This window comes from Hypanus sabinus, chromosome 11, assembly GCF_030144855.1.
Source record: "Hypanus sabinus isolate sHypSab1 chromosome 11, sHypSab1.hap1, whole genome shotgun sequence".
NCBI lineage: Eukaryota > Metazoa > Chordata > Chondrichthyes > Myliobatiformes > Dasyatidae > Hypanus > Hypanus sabinus.
The window spans coordinates 48,697,839-48,723,919 of record NC_082716.1 but is presented as its reverse complement, the minus strand read 5'-3'; the positions used below and the strand labels follow the sequence as shown (position 1 = coordinate 48,723,919).

Sequence of the window (26,081 nt, the reverse complement as noted above, 5' to 3'; positions counted from 1 at the left end):
CTCAAGCAAAATTTAAATGCAGCTGCAAAATTTCTGGATAACTAGTGATTATCAAAATAAGTTTCCACAGCTTTTGGAGAAAGCAAAGTTGTTTTTAATTGCACTTTCCACCTCTTATCTAATTGTTTGTGGTTTTAGTTAAGTTCCTCACCTGCTATCAAAAGCTGATAACCGTCTTGATGTTGTAAAAAGAGGTTATCTTTGATTACTTTTAACCAAGTTACAACCAGATATTCAAAAACTTGTTGGTTTGGATCAGTCACAAGGATCTCATTAAATACCCAAAGTAACAATATTAAGTGCTTTTTCATTGCCAGTTGGAATATTATATAAATTAAAAATGAAGTATTCTATTCACAGCTTTGAAATAGTTTTACTTTCATATACACCAGTAACATTATATTTAACATATAATAATAACTATAATCTGTGAAAACATAAATATTGACTGTATATTAGAATAATTAGTACAGTTGTCCAAAAAAACTTTAGCAAATAACAGAGACTATGGAGAGTGGGTGCTACAGAGGTAAATGATAGTCACAAATGGTCCATGAGCAGTTAAAGATTGAGAACTACTGCTGTAATGAATATCCAGATTAGATACTTTGCAACTTTAGAAATGCCCTGCATAGTGAAGCTTGAGCGTTTAGCTACTTCCTCAATCTAAATGCCCATTGTTAATGATTTTGACTCTGCACACTTCTAGCCTTGCAATTCCCTCACTAAAATGTTTCAATGAGTTCATCTCTCTTTCTCCCTTTACACTGATTATTTATACCTATATCTTTTACCAAGCATTTAGTCATCTTGCCAATATTTCCTTTTGTTTGGCTTTGTGAGAAAATTTGATTGTCATCACCCTGTAAATGCCTTAGGGTATTTATTAAAATTCATAAATTTATATTTGCATTGGAACTGTGGGTTGACGCGTCTCTAGGCCCTCATAAACTTCGTCCTATGGTCGTAAAAGAAGTCACTAATGAGATGGTTGATGCATTGGTTTAATTTACCAAAATTCCCTAGATTTGAGGATGCTTCCATTTGATTGGAAAGTAGAAAATATTTTAATCAAAAACTGAAGAGAAACAAACTTCAAGTCAGTTAGATTAGTATCTGTCTTAGGGGAAATATTCAAAGCTTTTATTAAATATGTTATAGTATTTCACAGACAAAGTCAACACAAGTTTGACCACTTCATTGGAGCTTTTTGAAAAAGCAATGTACTGTGGATAATTGGGTGAATATGCTATATTTTGGTTATTTGATAAGGTGTCACATGAAAGGTCATTGCTGAAAATAAAACATGATTTGGAGGTAAGTTTTATTTATAAATTGATGTTCACCTTGCAAGCAAGAAAAAGAAAATAGAGAATGGGAATAAAATACCTTTTCTCATTGTCAAAATGTAACACATGGGAATCAGAGCATGGTCCTCAATATATTACAATTGATATCAATGGTCTGGATAAAGATGTAGGTTCTGTGATTTTCCTGATGGAAAAGTACATTGTGAAGAGTCTTAAGAGGAAGTTAAGTAGGAATACAGACAAAATAGAAGTGTTCAGAATCCAAAATCAGACTCACTGACATATGTTGAGAAATTGGTTGCTTTGTGGTGGACAAACAATACAAGACTTTAGAATTTACAATAAAAAAGTAAATAAATAGTGCAAAAAAAACTGAATAGCAAGGTAGTGTTCGTGGACCATTCAAAACTCTGATGGCAGAATGGAAGAAACTGTTCCTAAAACATTGTGTATGTAACTTCAGGCTCCTGTACCTTAATCTATCTCATTGCTGTACGCATCCTTGTCACCATCTGAGATTCTAGTGACAATGTTTGAGCCATAGGCAAATTTATGGATAGCATTTGAGTTGTGCCTAGCCACACAGTCATGAGGGCAGATAGATTAGAGCAGAAGGCTTATTGATTAGTATTGGGAGATGATGATATTGAATGCCCGACTGTAAATGATAAACAACAGCCTGATATAAGTACTGACTTAGTCCAAGTTGTCCAAGGCTAAGTGGAGAGCCAGTGATATTGTATCCACTGTTGATCCATTCTAGGACTAGGCATGTTGCAGTGGGTCCAGGTCCAAGCTCAGCATTAGTTAATTTGAACCATGAACACCCTCTCAAAACCCTTGTTCTGACATCGACCTCTGAGACAGCAATCACAGGGTTGCCAGATGTTGTGGGGATTTGCACAGGTGTAGTTTTATTCTCCCTTTCAAAAAACGCATAAAAGACATTGAGCTTATCAGTAAGTGAGGCATCACAGCCATTTATGTTGTTAGATTTTGCCTTTTAGGAGTAATGGGTTGCAAAACCTTGCAGAGCTGTTGTGCATCTGATGTGCTGAAATCTAGCAAACAGTGTATTAATTGGGGAAAAGTAAATTTGAAAAAACTACAAAATGGTGAAAGATTGTGGAGCTTTGGAGTTTTTAGAGATCTGAGTGTCTTGATGCATGATTTGCTGAATGTTAATGTGCAATCCGAGTTAGGAGTTAGGAAAGCCAACAATGTTATTATTTATTGAAAGGTGAATTGAATCCAAATGTTGAGGGGCTGATTTTTTTTCAGTTATATAGAGCATTCATGAGACAACAGCAAGTATACTATGCAGTATTCTTAAGAATAGATGTTGGTGCCTTTAAAGTAGTGTGGACAAGTTTTACTGAACTGCAATATAAATGGTTGGATTAGCTGAAGTGAATGTTTGGATAACGGGCATGTAACTCCTGAAATTTAGAAGAGCAAGGGGGAATTTTATTTGAAACATATGGGATCCTGAGGGTTTGACAGAATGGATGTGAAGAAGATGCTTCCTCTTGGAGAATCCAGAACTGGGTTCACACCTTAAAAATAAGAGATCACCCACTTAAGAGAAATTAGGTAACAATTTTTTTTCGGTCAGAGAATTATGTTTCTTTGGGGTTCTCTTCTTCAAAAGGTGGTGGAAATATTTTTAAGACAGAGATATTTATAGACGGTATAAGACAACACAGTGATTCTAGATATCTAATAATTCTTCTCTGAACTGCTCCTAGTGCATTAACATCCTTCCTTAAATAAGGAAGTAAAAGGTTGCAATGGATAGATAGGTATGCAGAGTTAAGATTAAAATCAGTCAGTAAAGTAGAAAGGATGAGTGGTTTACTCCTCCTCTTAATTGGTATGTTGATGTTTTTCAGTTTGTTCCTGCTTCACTGTTCCCAGAACTCAAGAATTAGATGTCTTTCTATCCATTAGGGCAGGGCAGATAGAACTCCTCTGCACTTCTTTACAAACTTACAGCTCAGCATCTGAAATGAATGCATACAAGGAACATCAGTTGGTGCCAACTTTGCAGAAAAGCTAAGCTAATAAAATGTGTAAGCAGGAATCCAGAAGCAATGCTAGATTACTGTTATATATAAATTTGCAGTGTCCTCAGCAAAGGTATAATACTCAAGTGTTGTGTAATTGAGTTCATTTTTCTTTTGCCTCCCTCCCCAAGTTTAGTTTACATGTGCTTCATTTCATCCATACAGTCACAGGAATAATAATGGAAGAGCATGACCCTCCATGGAAGACTTCCCCATGATCTGAGCAGACTAGATGTTGACAAGGAAACATCGAACACCTGGCTCAGAGTTAGAGACCTCTTTCCAGAAACAGAGGAGTTATTTGTGGCTATACAGAACAAAGAAATATATATAGAAATATATTACAAGAAATATATATAAAAAAATACACAATAAAAGGCCAACAAATTCAAGGTGATAAATGCAGACAATCCAACACATTACAGCATCCTGCATTGATCTAACTCAATCTGATTACTTATACACCCACAACCAAGTGGCAAACTCCGTCCAACAAAATCTTGCTTTAAAATGCAAACAGATAAAATACACCATATTTTATAAATACAAACCTGATCCAGTTTTAGAGTCAGAGTGTTACAAATTATATTACAACTGATCCATTAATACAGATAGGACAATCCACAATAATCATCTGGTTATAATATTGCAGGAAAAACAAGCAAGAACATTTTACTTAGTAGATACAGCCATGCACACATAACATACAGAAATCAGTAAGTGAAAGACAACAGAAATATGATGAATTCAAAGAGTAAATTGAAAGACCATGGAACATGAACAGGGTATACATTGCCCCAGTGGTAATATCTACAACAGATATCATTTCAAAGTCACTACACAATAGCATTAAGCAATCGGCTACACAGCAATATCTATGTAAATCTCCAGAAAGCCGCAATACTAAACTCCACTAGAGTAGACCAAAGGTTCCTAGCAATTGAGAAATAAGTGTGTTTGGCTATGCCTGCACCTCAGATTGTACCTGCTGGGCTGAGAAAAAATAAAAATACAGTAGTAATAATAATAATAACTTATTTATAGAGCACTTTTCATACAAATGATGTAGTTCAAAGTGCTTGACAATGGGACAAAGTGCAAACACAAAAATAAAACACACAATGATGTTAGTAAACAGCAAAGTTAAATCGATAGATTTTGAGCTAGCATTTAAAATTGAGTTCTAAAATTGTTTATGCATGCCATTGGAGAAGGCAGAGGATTAGACTTGGATATGAAATGCATGTGATTGAATGAGCTGCATTCTTTGAGTTCTCTGATTTCAGCTGCTTTGGTCCAAGAAATGGAAAGCTCATCTTTTTTTTATTTACAAGATACTTCTTAGAGCCTTCTCTTCTTTAATCAAACCTTTGTTTATGTCTCTTAATAGATCCATTTATAACTCAGTGTTAAATTTTGATTAAATGCTCTTTTGAATGGCCTTGACTGGATTTAATATATTGAAAAGATTATACCTATTCCAGTTGCTTTTATAATATGCTACATATTTGAATAAATACCCCTGAACATATTTAAGTAAATTATGAGCTGTTGCAATTTCAGATCTGCCATTGGGTACAAGAATGGATTTGGTGGAATGTAATATTTTGCTGTCCTTAATGTATATAGCTGTACATTTTTCCAAAGCTCTTAACAATACACAAAAGGATTAGTGAGATGAGTACAGGTTGGCTGAAAAGCTATTAAATTTTATGAGGCAAACATATTTTAGTTACAAATCATTTCATTTTTTCATTGTATTCAGTTTTTGCAAATATCTGCAGCACATATTGGATTGCACAGCTATTTGAATAAGACATAAAGAGAAATCAGAATCTCAAAAGGCCAGAGATTCTGCCTAAGGAAGAAAAGAATAATTTCCTTATATCCTTCTGTTTATGCTTATCTGCCTTTGGGAAATGACTTGCATAGAAATAGCAGTAAAACTGAGCATCAATCATAGCACAAATTGATTTACCTCTATAATGTTTTCCTGTTGTATATTAATTTATGGAAAAAAAACTTTCCTTTAAATTCTGGTGGATGTACTGTAATAAAATGCAATCTTGCATTTGTAATCTGCATAACTAGTTCTTGTTTGGTATTTCTAAAAGTTAAGATATTTGGAGAAAATTTTTTGTCTCCATTATTTAACAAGAGAAACTTTTCAAAAGCCAATTATTAAACCTTTGTTATTTGCATAATTAAGTGTTTAAGGGAATTCTACATGCTCCAGTAATGAAGGACTGAATCATAAATTAGCTGTACATTACAGTTTGTAAAGGATTGTAATTTATTGCAGTGTTTAAAACTTCAGGTGACTTCTTCCGTGTGACCATTGGTATATGCCTCCAAAGTTTCCATGTTGTTATCTTGCCTAACTGATTTGGTATTAACCATCATCAGGAAGTGGTATGACCCTGTTCTGATAGAGATCGCTGTCCTTTGCTACCTTCAGACTATTTGGTCTGTTCCGAAAATGTTTAAAATACTTTTAATACCATGGAATTTGAGATTATGTAAAGTTTATCTGGTCAAAAGAAACCCTTAACTCTGTCACCTTTTCATATTGTGTGAATATTGGTGATGCATTGTAGTCTAAAGCTTCCAGACATTAGACACATCTAAAAAGGCAGCCAGCAATGGATATGTTGCATGACTTGTATTTTAATTGGATAAAAGGTTAATATGCACACAAGATGCCAAAGTGTCAAATGCCTTTTAAAGATGTTATTTAAAGCACAATTTAACATAAAACTGGAGCAGCTGTCCTGATTAACCAGTTTCATGGAATTAGTTAAAAAGTATAAGAAAGACAAACTGCCATTTAACTAAGTAACAGTTTATAAATTTAAATGAAATACAGAACAAATTAAAACAGTATCACTACCTCTACAGTACTGTAAAACTGTGTATTAGTTCCTTATAGTTATTGACGGAGGAATTTATTAGCCATATTCTTCCAATTGACTGTAAGTGAACAAAATCAGCATTGACACGTAGTGCAGAGTGTCTTCTTACAATACTTTAGACAATTGCGTCCTCCAAATCTTCACTTTCATTGTAACACTGAAGATGGTTGTCAATACCTTCAAATTATTAGTAGCTCCCAACATGCTGAAGTAGTGAAATTGTTACATTTACACTCTGGCTGCTTTTTTTGGCATCTCCAAGCCTGAATGCTTGAAAGCACAAGGAGCAAAACAATTCTGAATTGTCTTACTGCTTATTTCTCGCCTACTATTAGTAACAAAAATCACTGCTTTTTGGATGCAAACAAATGCAAATGATGCTGTTTAAGCCCTGTTCTCTCTAAGCACTAGCCTAACAGCCAAATAAGTGTACACAACTAACACTAATTAGAAACGGTTCGGCAACATTCTCCTGTCCCAGTTAAGTGGCATAGTTTCCCAAATAAACTAAGGGAATCCCAGTTATATCGCTATTGTTTTTTGTTATATCTCAATTGTTTTTTTTGTTCTAAAGTTGTCCCAAATAAGCAGCTACTCCAATTAACTGATGGCACAATAAACTGGAAGTGTGTGTGTGTGTGTGTGTGTGTGTGTGTGTGTGTGTGTGTGTGTGTGTGTGTGTGTGTGTGTGTGTGTGTGTGTGTGTGTCTGTCTCTCTCTCTCTCACACACACTTTCACTCACACTCTCTCACTCTCTCTCTCTCTCACACTTTCACTCTCTCACTCTCTCTCTCTCTCACACACACACACACCACATACTATACAGTGGATCAGTAGTTTTTTATATTTATATATATAAATTTGCTCCTTTACTCTGAGCTGCTTTTCTTCCAGATCTGGAAAAATATTTGTTTAGTGACCTCACAAACTCAAAAGTCACACAGCAGAAGTCTACAGATGTACATTGAAGTGTTTTTCTTACAAATATTGCATTGTTTATCAAATATATGAAACAAATATTTGAGAATGAAATGTAATATGCCTGTTTTAATTCTCTGAAAAGATGAAAGTTGGACTTCTATTGAAAATAGCAAAGATAAGTTTAATGTAGCTTTATTATCTACTTACTGTTTCATAGGTGTTTCTATACTGTAATAGTATGCCAGTGAACCAGATAATAATGCCAATTGAAAACGCAGCAGCAACTAACTAGAGCTTTGTCACAGTGAGTGTCTGATGAGGGATCATTGGGCTGCTTGTGTTTGAGCATAACAGTACAATGTGTTTGGCTTGATATTAAGTGGATCCTAGCAACATGTCACATCAACAGTGTAGTGTCTCACGTGGGGCTACTTGGAGCCTAGTAACACATCACAACAGATTGCGTCTGGCTTGGTGATATGTAATGCATAACAACACTCCATAGAAATGGTGTGACTCAGGGACCCTGGCATCTTAGCAACATATCAGACTGGCAGAGTATGTCTGCCTTGAGGATATTTGAAGCTTAACAGTGCACCATGACTTTGTTGTGTATATGGTTACATTAGTCAGCACAGTTGGATATGGGTAACCCTCTACTTCCTCAAAAGTAGCTGCCCACAAAGCAAAAACCTTTATTAAAAAAAATCAGACATATCCAGAATACCAGTATTTCCTGACACTTAAGCTGGGCTAATTAGTATATTATACATTCATGCACTTCTGACCTGACTTCTGTTACCAAACTGTAGCCTGCCAATCATGGTTTATGAGGCCAACTCCCTAATATAGTACTTTGAGTGTTTCCCAGATGGCGGTTCAGTATCCTTGATTGTGGTGTTAAATAAATGTTCTCTGACCCCCCTAGAAGCAAGTGGAAGTTTGACACTTCTGGCACTTTCAGTTTCAAAATCCAATGAAATTCTTTTGCAGGTTTAGTTTAGATACAGGAGCTTGGTTTATGAATGTAGCTCATCCTTGAAAACATTTTCTTGCATGCATACTCTTTTCTCTATTATTAACCTGACAAGGAATGTTGTTTGAAGTTGCTAAGTAAACATACTGAGGCCATAGAACGTGTATGATGCAGAATGCTTTTTGCGCTGCTTAACTCTTTCTGTCTGCAATCTCTTCCCTCTCCCTCCTCTTCTCTCTTCCCCCCACTCATGCTGCTTTTGCACCCCTTTCCCTCCCCCTCCACATTGCACAGGCTGTCGTTTCATGACCTAGCATTATTAAAATTGCAATTATCAATCATTCTTGCCAGGAATGTCATCGCCTACTACATTAAAGAAGTCAGAGAAGTCTGGTTTCAGCAGTCCCACGCCTTCGCAGACCACCTCCCCTCGAACGGCATTTACACATCATCATCGGCCTGTGATTACAGCACCCAGAGGTGAGGCACGGCCGCTGAGAGCCCTTCCCTGTAGCTCCTACTAAAGAGTCTAGGGTCTTGGCCAAGTAGCTTGTAGTTTGGTGCCTTGAATTACTGCTGATACAGAAAATAAATACTCTAGGAAATAAAAATCCGTGTGTGTGTTGTGGGCTGTAAAACTGAGAGGTGATGGTTCTTTTTTCCAGTTTGATTGTAGAATAAGAGGGAGAGGATTCATAGTATTGTCTTTTAAATATTTAAAATAAAATAAAAAATAATTGTTTTGTTAACAGCTGGTTACTTCCCATGTTTTCTGTCAATTCAGTGATTTTTTTTTCAATCAACTATTTTTATCCAAGCTATATTTGAAAACCTCTTTCAATGACTTCATTATATGTACCAATTATAATTTGCTGTGTCTGGTTGCTGTAATAATTAATGACACATGTCTTAGCTAGGTCATTTTCCCATCTAAATCTCCTTTCATCTTGTTATTAAAATTAAGAAATTACAAAACTGCTGAGGATAAGTGACTGCTAGATGCATTTTAGCTCTCGATATTATGGAGCATTCAATTATCAAACATTTACAACTTTAGCAATTAAATATGAATAACACCACATTTTTCCAGAATTTGGAATATATTCAGATCCTGCTCCTTAGGACTTAAATTTAAAACGATAACTAAATTAAAAAAAAATTCAATCCCCATGAACTTCTGCATTTTGAAAATGCTAGGAAGTATTCCTCAAAGATAAAAGGTGTATCCAAATTACCATAACGCATGTCTTTTGCTTTTCATAGGTATAGCCTTCAGGCCAATTTATATTTTCATATATATGATAGTATGCAGCTATTTCTGTCAGCAGAATCAGAGACCACTCATATCAACTAGTTTCAAGTCATGTGGAAAAAGTTCTAGTTCAGAATAGTTCTTACTATTGAATGGAGTGTGCTGAGCATTGGAAATTGGTGCTGAGTAGGCACCAATATCTGCCAATAAAAAGTAATGGGGTGAGACAAATCTCCAAAATGGCATGATTGGATAAAATCTCTACTGAACTCTATAGACCAGAAATGGCATGCTCCCTGAAGGGCACATGGCGATGAGAGTGAGGTCACTCTGTGGGTATGTAACACTGTACTAATTCATTCTTCCAGTATAGCTCCTGTGTCTCTAAAGGATTATTTGTTCATGATAGGTGTGTTACTGAAGCTGTGCCAGTATTGGGCTGCAAGCTTTTAAAATGCCATTCTTCGCATGGAGATTCCATTAATAGCCATTTAATGGATGCCAGTCATGCCCCTAAGAAAGAAATGGCGGAAAATATTTTGCAGCACCTTTTCTTGCATTATTGGAAACATTTTAAGATAAAATGCAACTTCAAAGTAATTTAAGAAGGATCTAAAGGAGTCACTAAATGGAAGACAGTCATTTCCTTAAAGAAAAAACAAGGTCAAGCTCATTTAAACAAGTTCAGTTATCATTGGCACAAACATCATTCCTTAACTTCAAAAAATGAATTGAAGTTAAAGCAAATGTGGGGGCGGAGGACCGCCTTGGGAGTGTAAACAAAAAGGTGGTATTCTCCATTGAAAATTAGACATCTGTTCAAACAGTAATGATTTGTATCATCGGCCCTTTTATTTATCAGAACAGTTCCCTGCCATATATTTCTGATTTTCCCACATGCTTGTGATAATAGTGAGGGAGTGGGGAGAGGATTATGTTTACATGTGTGAGGTCTGTTCCCAAGTGGCAGTTTGATGGGTGATCGATCGTCTGATAATTGTAGGGATAAATAGATAAGTTTCTGTCAAACTTGTCATTTCTCCTTGCCAGCTTGTGTTCAGCACCTTCCTTTAGTGAGATGATAGAAACTGGAAACCAAGTGGAACAAAGAAAATTAAAACTTGACGTCATGTGTCATGGTTCAAATGCTACTTATCATTTTGAAATATATTTGTGAATGATCAGGTTCATTTAAGTATCATGCTATTACAAAACCAGTTTATGAAATTTAAAACTGCTGCTGTAGAAGGGAAGTGAGGCTAATTAGATAGCTCTTCATACAATGAGTTGAATGACTTCTGCCTTTACTGTATTGATTCCAAAGGTACTGAGTAGATAATTTTAAATTTGAATTGTTGAACAAAAAATGATTAGCTGAAATGTAATACCAGTTATCATTTCTATAAAGCATATTTTGTTTAAAAATGCACAAATACTAAGATCCATTTTCACTTTTTTGGTACCGAGGTCATCACTGACAAAACCATGAATGTGGTCATAACTTCTAGCAGAGTAAACAAGCTTGAAGTATGCTGGTTAAGTTTTTTTCTGTAATATTGAAGAAAATAAGTATGAAGTTTATTAGTAAGCATCACTCTGCATGGCCTTTGCACTTTTGCCTCTAAGTTAAAAGGTTGTGGATTCAAATCATACTCCAGGACAGAAACACTCAATTTGCCACCTCATTGAGACATGAGTGCAAACTCCATTACTGAAGCTCTTTGTTGCCTTTCAGAAGAGATGTTAGAATAAAGCCCCATCTAATATCCAGTTGGATGTGAAACATCCCACTGCACCAGTTGACAAGCTGGGGTGCTCTTGTGTTATTTTAGCTAACACTTTTCCCGAAGCATCACTGCCAAGATGCAATGAACTGACCATTTTTACCAATGGATTTTTGTTGTGTATAAGTTGGCCATTGTGTTGCTATATGTTGCTGTTCTTATTTTATTAGACAGAAGTGTTTTTTAAAATTTTCTGTGATATGAAGAACATGAATTTGATGCTATGGAAAAACAGTTTAGAGTTAGTTCGAACCTCGTGTGTTCAAAGTGTTCTTGAACAACATGATTGTGTAGCAATTTTCATGAAGCTTCCAGTTTGAGCGTTCCATTCTAAAATCTGCAGATCCCACGGTCAGTGAGTAATCTGAATTAATTTAATATATTTACATGCTCTTTTATATCAAGTATCAAATTCATTTACGATTCAGCCACTCTGTCAACGTCTAAAACTGTTTCATGGTTAGTGTACAGCTAGATGCAGGATATGCAATTTAAAAGCAAAAAAATCTAATGCAAACAACATTTAAAAAAATCCTGTCTAAAAAAAATCTAGAGTGGAGGTTGCATATGTTTAGATGTCAGGGTATATAAATGTATTTATTCATCTGGACCTAAAAGTGAATATTTAAGCATGGATCATTAGTCATAGCCTCCTAATCAATTAGTTCTGTAACTGTCATAATAAATGACAGGCCTTAAGTATTCCCTATGCATTTCAATCTCCGACTAGGCTATTACCAGCAATTGCCATCATTTTCCTGGATTCTGCTACATTCTTGAATTCTAAGATATTTATATTTGCTTTGATTTACAAGTAAAATTGTGTTCATGGACTTGGCTTTGTTTGTAATACCAGCAGTCCAACACTTGGAGTTGTTGGTGACATAGTTATATTAGTTCTTGCCTTTTGTGCTTGTGTTTATGCTGCAGTGATTGGAAAGTTCCAGCTGACCTAGGGTTGAGATGGTTCAGTACTCAGAACAGCACAAAGTTATTTAAATTTTCCTTCAGATATATGATCGTAAAAATCCCTGGAACAAAAATGACTACTTGGATGCTATAGTTCCAAACACCATTCCAGAACTGGTTTATTATGTGTTTGAGAGGATAGGACACTTGGAAGGAGGGGTGGGAGATCATCATCTTTGATTGGTGATTTTCTGTAGAAGAATCTTTTATTACTTAAATGAGACTGCTGTTGATTGGTTTCAAGTTGCATTTGACAGATAAAAACTAATCTTGACAGCATAACTTCCTGGATGCCAGAGGCAATGATGCTACTGTGATTGTGATTACTGAATGCGCAAGGGAAGGACTTGGTCTCACGAGAGGGAAATGCCGGACAATTGACCTACCAGATGTAGCATTATTAATTTTAATCCCACCCTTGCGTTTCTTTTTCCTTTACCACACGTAGCCAAGCTGATCTCACTGCATTTCTGCAGTCTCTGCATGCACCCTACTATTGGAATATATTTTAAAAAGTAATCAAGCAAATTTTAAAATAAAGCTGGTTCCTTGTACATTAGAAGCGGATTCTGGTTAATTAGGGCACATCAGGGCGAGTTCATTTTGGTCCAATTAAGAGCCTACCTTAATTAGTCACAGTTTTATGGCAATTGTTCAAATGCTATAAAAAAGGCAAACTACCGTTTAACTGAGTAACAAGCTATGTATTTAAATGAAGTGCATAACAACTTATAACACTACCAGTTCTACTTCAGTATGTATTGGTTCCTACTAATTATCCACTGAATAATTCATCCAGTGTACGTTGCCATACAAAGTTATGGTTTGGGAAGTATGGCCTACTGGCCTCACAGGACTTGTTCTGCTTTTTGGGAGCTCTCTTGAGTGCAGAGGTTCAGATTGTTAAACCTTTCACAACTGGAAGGAGTAATTTTGAGCAGGCTGCTCTATGTCCAGTGAGATCCAGCTTGATCAAGCTCATTTTTTGTTTGTATGGCTGACAGGTTTGCTCAAATATTCAAAGCAAGGTAATGAAACAATAGCAGAAACTACCATTTTACATAGAAACATAGAAAACCTACAGCACAATACAGGCCCTTCGGCCCACAAAATTTTGCGCTTATATGTTGAACACCCCTTACAGAGACCCTAGTTTTTCCATTGAATGATTTTTAACAGGTTACTCTCATCATTTTACACATTTCAGTTGAACTGAGAGATAATTAATCTAAAAAAAAATGTTGACAATTACAAACTTTTCTGTATTTTAAGTAGCTTCAGGAAAATTATTGGAATGAGTTTGTATCATTTCAGCACAGCACTATGAAAAGAACAATGATGTTTTAGCTTTGTTGTAATGTTGCCTCTGACAATGCTCTTTCATTCTTGCTCTCCCGACAATGAAATTCAAGCAATCATCTGTCTTGGCTGGGGTTGATACATTTCATTTAACATCAACAAAAGGAACTATAAAAATATCCTATTGTTCTGTTTGGCCAAGGCTATGGCATTACTTTGGTAGTCATCTCATTCCCATGCAGTTATAAAGGTGAGATCCTACTTTACCAGTAATCTTTATGTAACCTATCTTTGGGAAATTTTTTAGTTTACATTGTATAATTTCAGCCCCAACCCCCATCTTAGACTATCACTCAAGTAACATGGCTTGCTTCATTGTAGTTCCACAACAATAGTATTTAGGGTAAAAGCTGTAACAAGGCGAGTTAAAATTATTTCTTGGCATTACAGCTAAAAACAATTACAAAGGGCCTGATTTGAGATGATCTAACACACTGCATGAAATTAATACTGGTGGTATTCCCCCAATGAGATGTCCTCATAGGAATAGGCTCCATGCAGCAAGTAGAGCTTTGGTGCGGTTCCTAAGGATCTGCTCCTAAAATACTCTGACGGCTTTTGACAATTGCCTTTTGGAGCAGCTTTATGATGCCCTTGATAGTGGTATCTAAATCTCTTTAAATAATTTCAGAATTAAACTTAAATTTAAATTAAAACAGCTTAAAATGTTAGCAAGTAACAAAAACAAATGTCAACAATATTTACAGGGTACTAATTTAGAGCTAAATCAAAAATAGCTATTTTGCTTTTTGGCTAAATGTATATTGGATTGACCAGACAATGAAATATACCATATTAGACAGATATTAATGCTCATCGCCACCTTGCTCCCCTCCTCTCACTCTCCACTGGGGTCTACGAAGCTGCAGACTAATGGACTAGATTATACTCACCTCTACTAAGTGGTTGCATTAGGGAAATGACAACAATCTGCTGCTTGACGCTCAACAGCTCCTAGCAAAAGTCAAATTACTGAATCCTTTATATAGGCTTAAATTTTTATATAAATAGAGGTTCAGCAATGCCATTCAAATAAATGGGGTCATGGTTCTAAAGGCATACAAACTTAGCTTTAAGGATGAAAAACATATCTGGACCCTGTCTCCAGCATAGCATGGTAGCACTGTTGGGTTCATCAGCACCACCGGCAGTGGAGCAGGAGATCACAAACAAGGTCCAATCCCTTTGGAGTTCAGTGATCTAGATTTTTTTAGACCACAGCATGGAGAGACAAAGTAAAATGAACCAAGCATTAGGAAAAATCGAATAGATGTTTCAACAATTCATCAATCCAATATATATTCAGTTCAAAAGTGCACAAAAGTTTTTTTTGATTTTGCACTGAAATATTGGCATGTTTATTCTGTTGTTGTATTGATTATCTTTAACAAAATTCAGTAAGATTTTAATTTTTTAAAAATAAATTAACCCAGATGTCCCACATATTTGACGATAACTGGACAAATGGCATTTTCATCTTCAAGTGTCTACTTTGGCACAATTCCACTCAGCTGCATGGAGATGTCATCTCTGTTTCTGTTTCAATGTTACCTCAGTCAGCACACTTAATAAGCAACTGAACAAATGTCAAACTTCTTTCCCTCCCACGCCATACTGCAGCAGAAGGTTAGCACTGTATCATATCACCACCAGTCTTGAAATAACATCAGTCTTGGTCTGTTTATTGAAACCTCATTTCTAATACATTAGCTGATATTAAAAATTTGTTAGCATCATGGATAGTTTGACAATTTATAAAATTGTTGAATATTATATGCAAGAAATAGGTCACCTGGTCTGTCAAGTATCAGATAATTGCCTAGAAATTGTTCAGGCTTTTCTGGCATGCAAAATGACCATTGTTTGTTGTGCTAGTACCAATCAGATTAAAGGCAACAAAAAATACTTAAGGAATTGGTGAAAATCTAGTTTTCACCCTGAATCATGAGGTGAATCTTATCCCCACGTCTCACAATGGCAGGCATATACTTTTCTGATACTGGTGATCAAATCGTAAAGAGTAGCCATGTAAAAATAAAAAATAATACCGAGTAGCCTGGTAGCCGTGTAAAAATAAAACAGCAAAAGAGGCTCCAACGGAGGAGAGGGCAACTGAGGGGTGAGGAGCAAACCTGTCTCTGTATGTCCGGTATCTTTCATGCACTGGTCAGGCACAGCAGGCATGTGTGTCATGACGGGCCCAAGCCACTGTGAAATACAGGCTCAGCAGTTAGCTATGGCTGCAGCATTGTGCAGTGAGGGTAAGGCTACAGAGATACCAGAGATACCGCAGTCCCTGTCAGTAAAGCTTGTGGTTAAAAATGGACACAGATGAATAGCCTGATAGAGGCTGTGGACAAAACAGTATCTCAGTGGGGATCTTTCAATCTGCATCTCTTTGCCAACTTGCTGCAGAATTTGTTTCACTGTGAGTTATAAGTGCAGATTATAGGTCACCTTTCACAGTCAATTTCCTTCAGTAAATGGATAAACTGCCACTGCACACTGTATGATGTCATTAGATACTCAGGGCAATCATCAAGCTTGCAAAACTATAATGTACCAGGAGGTGGGGTCAATTGGAAGTTGGGTTAATTTTCCAATAGTTGTTAATTGATGCAGATTAGTAATCAAACATGCACAAAATGAGTTTTCAATGCAAAATGAATCATGCTCAAGTAAATCCAATTTCTAGCCAATATTTCCCACCCCCACCTTTCATATTACTCCTTAATCTAAACTGTTTTTGAATCTAAATGTGTTAAATATTATATTATTGATTTGAATTCGTTATGTTGAAGGGCAGTACACAATATATGAGGTTAATTATTTTAGACCTGACAATATTGCATACAAGGGTATGCAAACCTTGATTTATTAAGATGCAGATAGGTTTAATGTGCTAATATCAATTGAGATGTACCTATTTATAGAACACTTCTTGATTGGTAGGACAAGAGTTATTCTCCAAATATCCTTGCAGTTGTCAGGGAATGGTTAATCACTTAAATTAATTAAGGAAATTGTAGCCTTCGAAAAATGCTTGTATGAATAGGCTTCAAAGGAAATGGAATGACACATCTGGGTAAATTCAGTTCAGGGTCTGTCATCTGAAGCTTATAGAGAGATTGTGCTATCCTACTATCTCATACAAAAAGACCAAATTATATTCATGGCTCATGTAACACAGATCTGTATTAAGGCACTTCGCAAACACATGGGGGCTTTTTTTTGACCAAGAGGAAATTATAAGTATTATTAGTCAGATTGAGGTTTTCAAATTTTCTTTTAAAAGTGTTGGATTTAATGAAGGATTGCTTTATAGCCAAGGTATAATGCCTTGTTGCAACCTTGTCAAAGAAGAGGCAAGATTTTGGGCATGTAAAGGCACATTTCACATTGTTGAAGACATGAAATGTATGTACAGATAGTTGGCAATGTTAAACAGTAAGTTGAGAAAAATAAACAGTAGTAAGCCATTTTTACTTACAGCTCTTCTATCATCCAAATATATTGTGGTCAATATTTTACTTCAGCAATGCTTTATAATGCCAAACCCATATCTTTAGATTCCTTTAATACTCTAAAGTCCATCAATCTTGGTCTTAAGTATACTTAGTCATTAAACTTCCTCAGCTCCCTTGGTGAAGAATTCCAAATATTTACTATGCTCTGGGTGAAATAATTACTCGGTCGTGATGGCTGGCTCTTTATTTAATATCTGAGTCCTGGTTTTAGATATTGCATACAGGGGAAGTATCGTCTTTACTGTCAAACACTGCAATTTATATCAAGTTATCCTGCAAGTGTTTACATTATAGTGCAAAATAACACACCACAGTCAAACAAAGCCATATACAGTGGCATGCAAAAGTTTGGGCAACCCTGGTCAAAATTTCTGTTACTGTGAATAGAGGAGTAGAAGATGAACTGATCTCCAAAAGTCATAAAGTTAAAGATAAAACATTCTTTTCAACATTTTAGGCCAGATTAGTGTATTATTTTTGTTTTGTACATTTTTAATGTGAAAAAAAGAAAGGAGCACCATGCAAAAGTTTGGGCACCCCAAGAGATTTAAGCTCTCAGATAACTTTTACCAAGGTCTCAGACCTTAATTAGCTTGTTAGGGCTATGGCTTGTTCACAGTCATCATTAGAAAAGGCCAGGTGATGCAAATTACAAAGTGCTATAAATGCCCTGACTCCTCAAACCTTGTCACAGCAATCAGCAGCCATGGGCTCCTCTAAGCAGCCAGCAGCCATGGGCTCCTCTAAGCAGCTGCCTCGCATTCAGATAATTAAAATAAATGATGCCCACATAGCAGGAGAAGGCTATAAGAAGATAGCAAAGCATTTTCAGGTAGCTGTTTCCTAAGTTCATAATGTAATTAAGAAATGGCAGTTAACAGGAACAGTGGAGGTCAAGTTGAGGTCCGGAAGACTAAGAAAACTTTCCGAGAGAACTGCTCATAGAATTGCTAGAAAGGCAGATCAAAACCCACGATTGACTGTAAAGACCTTTAGGAAGATTTAGCAGACTCTGGAGTGGTGGTGCACTGTTCTACTGTGCAGCAACACTTGCACAAATTAGACCTTCATGGAACACTCATCTGAAGAAAACCTTTCTTGCATCCTCACCACAAAATTCAGCATCAGAAGTTTGCAAAGGAACATCTAAACAAGCCTGATGCATTTTGGAAACAAGTCCTGTGGACTGATGAAGTTAAAATAGAACTTTTTGGCCGCAATGAGCAAAGGTATGTTTGGAGAAAAAAGGGTGCAGAATTTCATGAAAAGGACACCTCTCCAACTGTTGAGCACTGGGGGTGGATCGATCATCCTTTGGGCTCGTGTTGCAGCCAGTGGCACGGGGAACATTTCACTGGTAGAGGGAAGAATGAATTCAATTAAATACCAGTAAATTCTGAAAGCAAACATCACACCATCTGTAAAAAAGTTGAAAATGAAAAGAGGATGGCTTCTACAACAGGATAATGATCCTAAACACACTTCAAAATTCACAATGGACTACCTCAAGAGGTGCAAGCTGGAGGTTTTGCCATGGCCCTCACAGCCCCTCGACCTCATTGGAAATCTGTGGATAGACCTCAAAAGAGCAGTGCATGCAAGTCGGCCCAAGAATCTCACAGAACTAGAAGCCTTTTGCAAGAAAAAATGGGTGAAAATCTCCCAAACAAGAATTGAAAGACTCTTAGATGGCTACAGAAAGCATTTACAAGCTACAATACTTGCCAACGGGGGTGTTACTAAGTACTGACCATGCAGGTACCCAAACTTTTGCTTCAGGCCTTTTTTTTTGTTATTTTGAAACCGTAAAAAGATGGAAATAAAAAAGTAATCTTGCTTAAAATATTAAAGAAATGTGTCATCTTTAACTTTTTGCCTTTTGGAAATCAGGTAATCTTTTATTCACTTAGCTATTCACAGTAACAGAAATTTTGACTAGGGATGCCCAAACTTTTGAATTCCACTGTATTTACCCACATCATTTCTCACAATATCTTTGGCTACATTGATGCAACACATCTCCAGCAAGCTTCTCACTGAAGAGGAACTAATCTACAGGAAAAATTGGAAAATATTCAACCTCCCTTGCCTCAATCACAGAACCATATTCACCACAACTCCTACCATCGACTTGTGTTGTGCAGCCACATGTTCAGAGTCTACCTTCAAGTTATTGTTAACATTCACTGAACTCACACATATCTAAAGAGTAAATAAAAACACAAAACCCTTTAGGGGTTCGGCCTGAAACATCATCACTACCTCCTCCCATAGATGCTGTCTGGCCTGCTGAGTTCTACCAGCATTTTGTTCTTCTACAATCTTTTTATTATTATTATTAATATCAACAAAATAAAATCGATACATAGATAATAGGATTACAAATATACACATTTCAACTGAACATGAAAGAATACATAAGCAATGGTTACAGTATAAATGAGTATTCCCAAATCATGGACGATACAAGTAACAAATAAACAAGGCAAACCTAGGTATATCATAATAAATATTTTTAAAAAAACAGAAAAAAGAAAAAAAATTATGCAAAAAAACTAATCTAATAATCTAATAACTAATAAGGAAAAAAAACAAAAAAAGAAAAAGGAGAAAACGAAAAAATGGAAAAAAAGGGCTGTTTATAATATCTCACAAAAATACAAAATTATCAGTGTCGTCAACTCCGATCCTCTCAACATATATAAAATCGAAACTGGAAAAACAAATAGGCTTGAAACAGGGTCATATTACATCATATGAAAATATTGAATAAATGGTCTCCATATCTTTTCAAATTTAATAGAAGTATCAAATACAACACTTTTAATTTTTTCTAAATTTAGACATAACATAGTTTGAGAAAGCCAGTGAAACACGGTAGGAGGATTAATTTCTTTCCAATTCAACAAAATAGATCTTCTAGCCATTAATGTAAGAAATGCAATCATTCAACAAGCAGAAGAGGATAAATGGAGTGAGTCCATCATTGGTACACCAAAAATTGCGGTAATAGGATGAGGTTGTAAATCAATGTTCAATGCCATAGAAATAATATCAAAAATGTCTTTCCAATATATTTTCAAAACTGGACACGACCAGAACATTTGAGTTAAAGATACTATCTCAGAATGACATCTATCACAAATAGGGTTTATGTAGGAATAAAAATGAGCCAATTTATCCTTGGACATATGAGCCCTATGCACAACCTTAAACTGTATTAATGAATGTTTAGCACATATAGATGATGTATTAACTAATTGAAGAATTTTATCCCAATTCTCAAAAGGGATAGTAAGGTTAAGTTCTCTTTCCCAATCATTTTTAATCTTATAGAAGGGCTCTGAACGTATCTTCATAATTATATTGTAAAGTTTTGATATTAGCCTTTTCTGAAAAGGATTTAGTTCAAACAAATTCTCCAAAATACCTGAAGACACAAAATTTGGAAAAGTAGAAAGTACAGTATTTAAGAAATTCCTAATCTGTAAATATCTAAAAAAAAATGAAATCTAGGCAAATTATATTTATTAGATAATTGTTCAAATGACATAAAACAATTATCCAAAAATAAATAGGAAAATTGTAGTAATCCTTTAGTCTTCCAAGCTGAATAAGCTTGGTCTATAATAGAAGGATTAAAAAAAGCAATTGGATACAATAGGAATATTTAAAACAAACTGAGTCAACCCAAAAAATTTCCAAAATTGAAACCATATATGTAAAGTATGTTTAACTATTGGGTTGTCAATTTGTTTCGGCAATTTAGAAAGAGCAAAGGGAAGAGAAGTCCCTAAAATAGAACCCAATGAAAATCCTTGTACAGATTTAATTCACCCAATGAGGGCTAAAAGATATATCCCAATCCTTTAACCAACATATCAAATATCGGATATTAACTGCCCAATAATAAAATCTAAAATTAGGCAATGCCAATCCACCTTCCTTCCTTGCCTTCTGTAAATATTTTTTACCTAATCTAGGATTTTTATTCTGCCATATACATGAGGAAATTTTTGAATCAACATTAGCAAAAAAAGATTTCGGAATAAAAATTGGTACCGCTTGAAATATATAAAACAACTTGGGTAAAATAACCATCTTAATAGCATTAATCCGAACTATCAGAGATAAAGATACTGGTGACCATTTAGTAAACAAACATTTAATCTGATCGATTAAGGGTAAAAAATTAACCTTAAATAAGTCCTTATAGTTTTTTGTGATTTTAATCCCTAAGTAAATAAAAGAGTCATTAACTAATTTAAAAGGTAAATTTCCATAAATTGGAACCTGTCTATTTAAACGAAACAATTCACTCTTATTAAGATTTAATTTATACCTGGAAAAATTACTAAATTGAGCCAACAATGATATAACTGCAGGAATGGATTTCTCAGGATCAGAAATAAATAATAATAAATCATCTGCATATAATGGTAGCTTATGTATATCTGTCCCACGATTAATGCCAAAAATGTTCTGTGATTCTCTGATAACAATTACTAAGGGTTCTAAAGCAATATCAAATAATAATGGACTAAGAGGACTGCCTTGTCTAGTACCCCGAAATAAACGAAAAAATGGAGATCTTTGAGTGTTAGTAAACACCGAGGCTACTGGAGTATGATATATCAGTTTAATCCAGGAAATGAATGTCGGACTAAAATTAAACTTCTCAAGCACATTAAATAAGTATGGCCATTCAGCTCTATCAAATGCTTTCTCCACATCTAATGAAATGACACATTCTGAAGTGCTATGTGAAAGAGTATAAACAATATTCAATAATCTCCGAACATTGAAAAAAGAATAGTGATTTTTAATAAAACCAGTTTGATCTTCCGAAATAATTTGGGATAATATCTTCTCCAGCCTGGATGCCAGTAACTTGGAAAGGATCTTGGAATCTACATTCAATAAAGCTATTGGTCTATAGGATGCACAGTCAGTAGGGTCTTTATCTTTCTTCAATATTAAAGAAATAGAAGCTCTATAAAAAGATTGTGGCAGATTGCCCAATCTAATTGCTTCTTCAAAAACCCTGCATAACCAAGGAGAAAGAGTAGCAGAAAAACATTTTAAAAATTTTACTGTATACCCATCTGGACCTGGTGCTTTCCCAGAATTCATAGAGGAAATAACCCCTTTAATTTCTGCATCTGTAATATGAGTTTCTAATATTGAAAGATCATCTGATGATAATTTTGGAAAATTCAATTTCCCAAGAAAATCACACATGGTATTATGATCATGAGGGAATTCAGAATGATACAGGGAGGTATAAAAATCTTGAAATGATTTGTTTATCTCATCATGGTTAACTGTCAGATCCCCATTCTGCTGACGGATCTTAGTAATTTGACATTTAACCAAAGTATTCTTCAATTGACTAGCTAACAGTTTACCCGATTTATCACTATGTATATAAAAATCAGATCTGGTTTTCATTAATTGATTTTCAATCGAAGATGTAAGTAATAAACTATGTTCAGTTTGAAGTTCAACCCTTTGTAAAGTTCCTTACTAGGAGTAGTTAAATATTTCTTGTCAATCTCTTTAATTTTATCAACCAATAAAAGAGTTCCCTTCTTAATGTGTTTTCTCAGACCAACAGAGTAGGAGATAATCTGTCCATGTATATATGCTTTAAAAGTGTCCCAAAGTGTTCCACAAGAAATATCATCCGTGGAATTAGTTGAAAAGAAGAAATCGATCTGTTCCTTCATAAATTTAATAAAATCCAGATCTTGCAGTAAGGTAGAATCAAATCGCCATTGTCTAGCACTAGAAGCTGTATCCGGAAATTTAATAGAAAGTTTTAATGGAGCATGGTCAGAGATGGCTGTAATATTATAATTACAGCCAATTACCGATGGAATAAAACAAGAGTCAATAAAAAAATAATCAATTCTCGAGTAGGAATGATAAACGTGAGAAAAATGAAAACTCCTTGTCCTTAGAATGCCGAAATCTCCAAATATCAAAAATTCCATTATCAGTCAAAAAGGAGTTAATACAAGTGGCCAACTTATTAGGTAAAGTCTGAGTAGTTATAGATTTGTCCAACAAAGGATTTAAACAACAATTAAAGTCACCACCCATTATTAACTTATATTCATTTAGATTAGGTAGAGAAGTAAATAAGGACGTAAAAAATCGGGACAATCCACATTTGGAGCATAAACATTAACCATAGCAACCTTTTTGTTAAAAAGTAAGCCAGTAGTTAACAAAACTCTACTATTCGGATCCGAAAAGATATCGTGTTGGACAAATGCAATAGAGGAGTCAATACAAATTGAAACTCCCTTTACTTTAGCATTCGAATTCGAATGGTACTGTTGACCCCTCCAAAACCTAAAAAACGATAATTGTCCTCTTTCCTCACATGAGTTTCTTGTACAAAAATAATATGAACATTAAGTCTTTGGAATACTTTGAAAATCTTTTTCTGTTTAATCGGATGGTTTAAGCCATTAGTATTCCAAGAGACAAAATTAATGGTCTGAGCCATATTTCTGAAATCAACCCTTTGGTATATAAAGGGTCAACCAAATTATGAACTCATGCACCCGGAAGAGGAACAAAAATAAGGGGTGGACCTGGAAGTGACGACATCGCGGACATTTTAGTAGTTTAAAATCAGCCCAAATGAAGAAACTAAAAAAAACTGATGTAAGGAACATAAGATTTAGAAAAAAATATCCCCACCCTCCCACCAGGAGGAGAAAAGACCACCCCAGCCAGGAAAAGGCTGGGAAAAAGGAGAAATGAAACTAAATCTACCCCCATATCAGCAGAAGACAACTTCGTATATAAAGGATATAAAAAAAAGATCCACCCAAACTCTAAAGAAATAATAATCACTATACTAAAACCAAACTTCTTAATATAATTGGTAGTAAAAAAAACAAAAAGAATATAATCACTAGTAACTTATAAATCGGGTTAAAACCCAAACAAACCAAAAAAAATTTAAACTGTGATAAGAAATGCATTATAGGAAGAAGACGAGAGAAAAAAAAATGGCGAAATCAAAAAAAAAGCCAAAAATATTTTAGAGAAGAAACCGCCATCTTAGTAAAAAAAATTAGCCTTCGAAGGATTAATAATAATGACCAAAGATAAAGTACAGTGATTGAAGTAAGTAAAATAAAAAGATTAGTATGTCGAAAAAAAAACTTTAAAGTATAAAATATAGAGTAAACCTACACCAATAGCCAGAAACAAAATCTGGTTTTGGAAACAAAAACCATCTTGCACGATCAAAATTACTCATTTATTAGAGATGAGAATCAATAGCAGTAGGGAAGTTCTCATTCAGAAAGCTTCTCACTTCAGATGTCGAAAGGAAAACACGCCGTGGTGCATTGGGAGGCGAGATTCTGAGCTTCACAGGGTATAAGAGCACAGGTTTTAGATTTTTCTCATAACATTCGGACATCAGAGGTTTAAAAAGAAGCCTTGCCTTCATTACTTCTGGACTAAAGTCTTCCTCTAATCGAAAATTGTGTTCTTGAAATTTGACCATCCCTACACGCCGAGCCACATGAATAAGTTGCTCTTTAATATTCACATAATGAAATCGGACAATTACAACCGGTGGTTTAGCTGAAGCACTTGGTGATCGACGCATAATTCTGTGAGCACGATCGAGTAATGGAGGACTGTCTGGGAATACAGAAGGGAACGCATCCTTTAAAAGTTGAGCAAAGTACTTCGAGGGGTCCCCTTGTTCAAAACCTTCCGGGAGACCAAGTATGCGTAAGTTCTGTCTTCTGGACCAATTCTCAAAGTCGACACTCTTGGCTTTAAGTGTTTCCACCTGTTTAATCGTCGAAAGTAATTTCTGCTCCAGTTTTTCAATTATCAAGTCTTGCTTTCGAGCATCCACTTGCAAAGTTGCGATTAGAACTTGCTGCTGGTTAACTACTGAATCAGTCTTATCCATGTAATCCTGAAAAGCCTTTATATCTTGTTTGAAAATTTGTCGTTGTTCTTCAAATTTTTCATTTAAAACCTCCAATAACATTTCATAAGTCAATTCAGTGCGCTTAGGATCGGTCTTTTTCTTCTTCCCATTCCTGTTAGGATCCTTCCCAGGTTCTCACCCTTTAGATCTAAGAGCCATTTCTGTATTTATTTCTTCAAAAATTCACAATAAACTCTTAAAGATAAGTCCAAAAAAGTAGCAAGAATTTTTTGGAGTAGGTAGAAGTAAGTTAAATAAGGGTGATCATAGGTAAAAAAAAGTAAAGGTTATGGAGCGAATCTGTAACAGTGCGCACTCCATGAGCGTCTCCTGCTGACCTCTACCAGGATTTTGTGTTATTTATTTATTTATTTCCAGCATCTGCAGATTCACTCGTGTTGCCTTTGAATTCACATCTAAAGAGTGCGTCTTACATTTTAATTCCAACAAAGCACAGTTTCTCAGCCAAACTGACTACTGAGTGATTTAGCACTTTTGATAATGAAAGTCCCTGACAACTTCCCTTATCTCAGGAGGCAATTCCCAATGTAGGCAGACATGTGATAGCATTTACCATTCAGTGCATCAGAACAGCGTTTTCCCATCTATTGAAAAGAATGGCTGAAGATTAAGTCTTTCAATCCAGCACCAAGTTCAGTTTCTTTTGGGCAGACTTCAACTAATCAGAGTGGGCAACTCATGATGGAAAGGTGCTACCAACATCGTCTGCAGGATTCTCCAAGTCAACACCTGCGGCGTTCCAATCCCAGTTACATTCATTCACATCTAATTGAAAGGCAACATCTTCACATGCCCAACAGCAGCTTCCTGAAACAGACACTGGATGGACAAATAAACTAAATCAAAGATTAACATTGAAACCTCCTTGAAAAGGTATAATGTTTCGTCAACTGAGTGGAATCTCTGTCCTTGAATTACTTAAAATGGAGAAGGAACATCTGGAATGGCATTAAGTCCATGTGTCGGGAGCACACTGGAAGAAGTCTACCAACTTGCCAGCTCACCCAT

General features: G+C 35.4%; 1 protein-coding gene and 1 long non-coding RNA gene across 11 annotated transcripts in view; one reads left to right on the top strand and one right to left on the bottom strand.

The window, feature by feature from the left end:
* LOC132401934 (uncharacterized) overlaps positions 1 to 7,531 on the bottom strand; it is a 44,091-nt gene extending 36,560 nt beyond the window's left edge. The window contains exon 1 of the long non-coding RNA XR_009514754.1: positions 7,418 to 7,531. This is a non-coding gene — a long non-coding RNA (uncharacterized LOC132401934). The remainder of the gene's footprint in view (positions 1 to 7,417) is intronic.
* Positions 1 to 26,081, top strand: part of LOC132401933 (nuclear factor 1 A-type) — a 544,334-nt gene that overhangs the window by 409,353 nt on the left and 108,900 nt on the right. For 7 of the 10 annotated variants that reach the window (XM_059984301.1, XM_059984296.1, XM_059984295.1 and 4 more), the window contains one exon: positions 8,538 to 8,666. The exons of the other annotated variants lie outside the window; for them this stretch is intronic. In XM_059984301.1, coding sequence (XP_059840284.1) covers positions 8,538 to 8,666 — 129 coding nt within the window. The remainder of the gene's footprint in view (positions 1 to 8,537; positions 8,667 to 26,081) is intronic. 10 annotated transcript variants of the gene reach the window in all.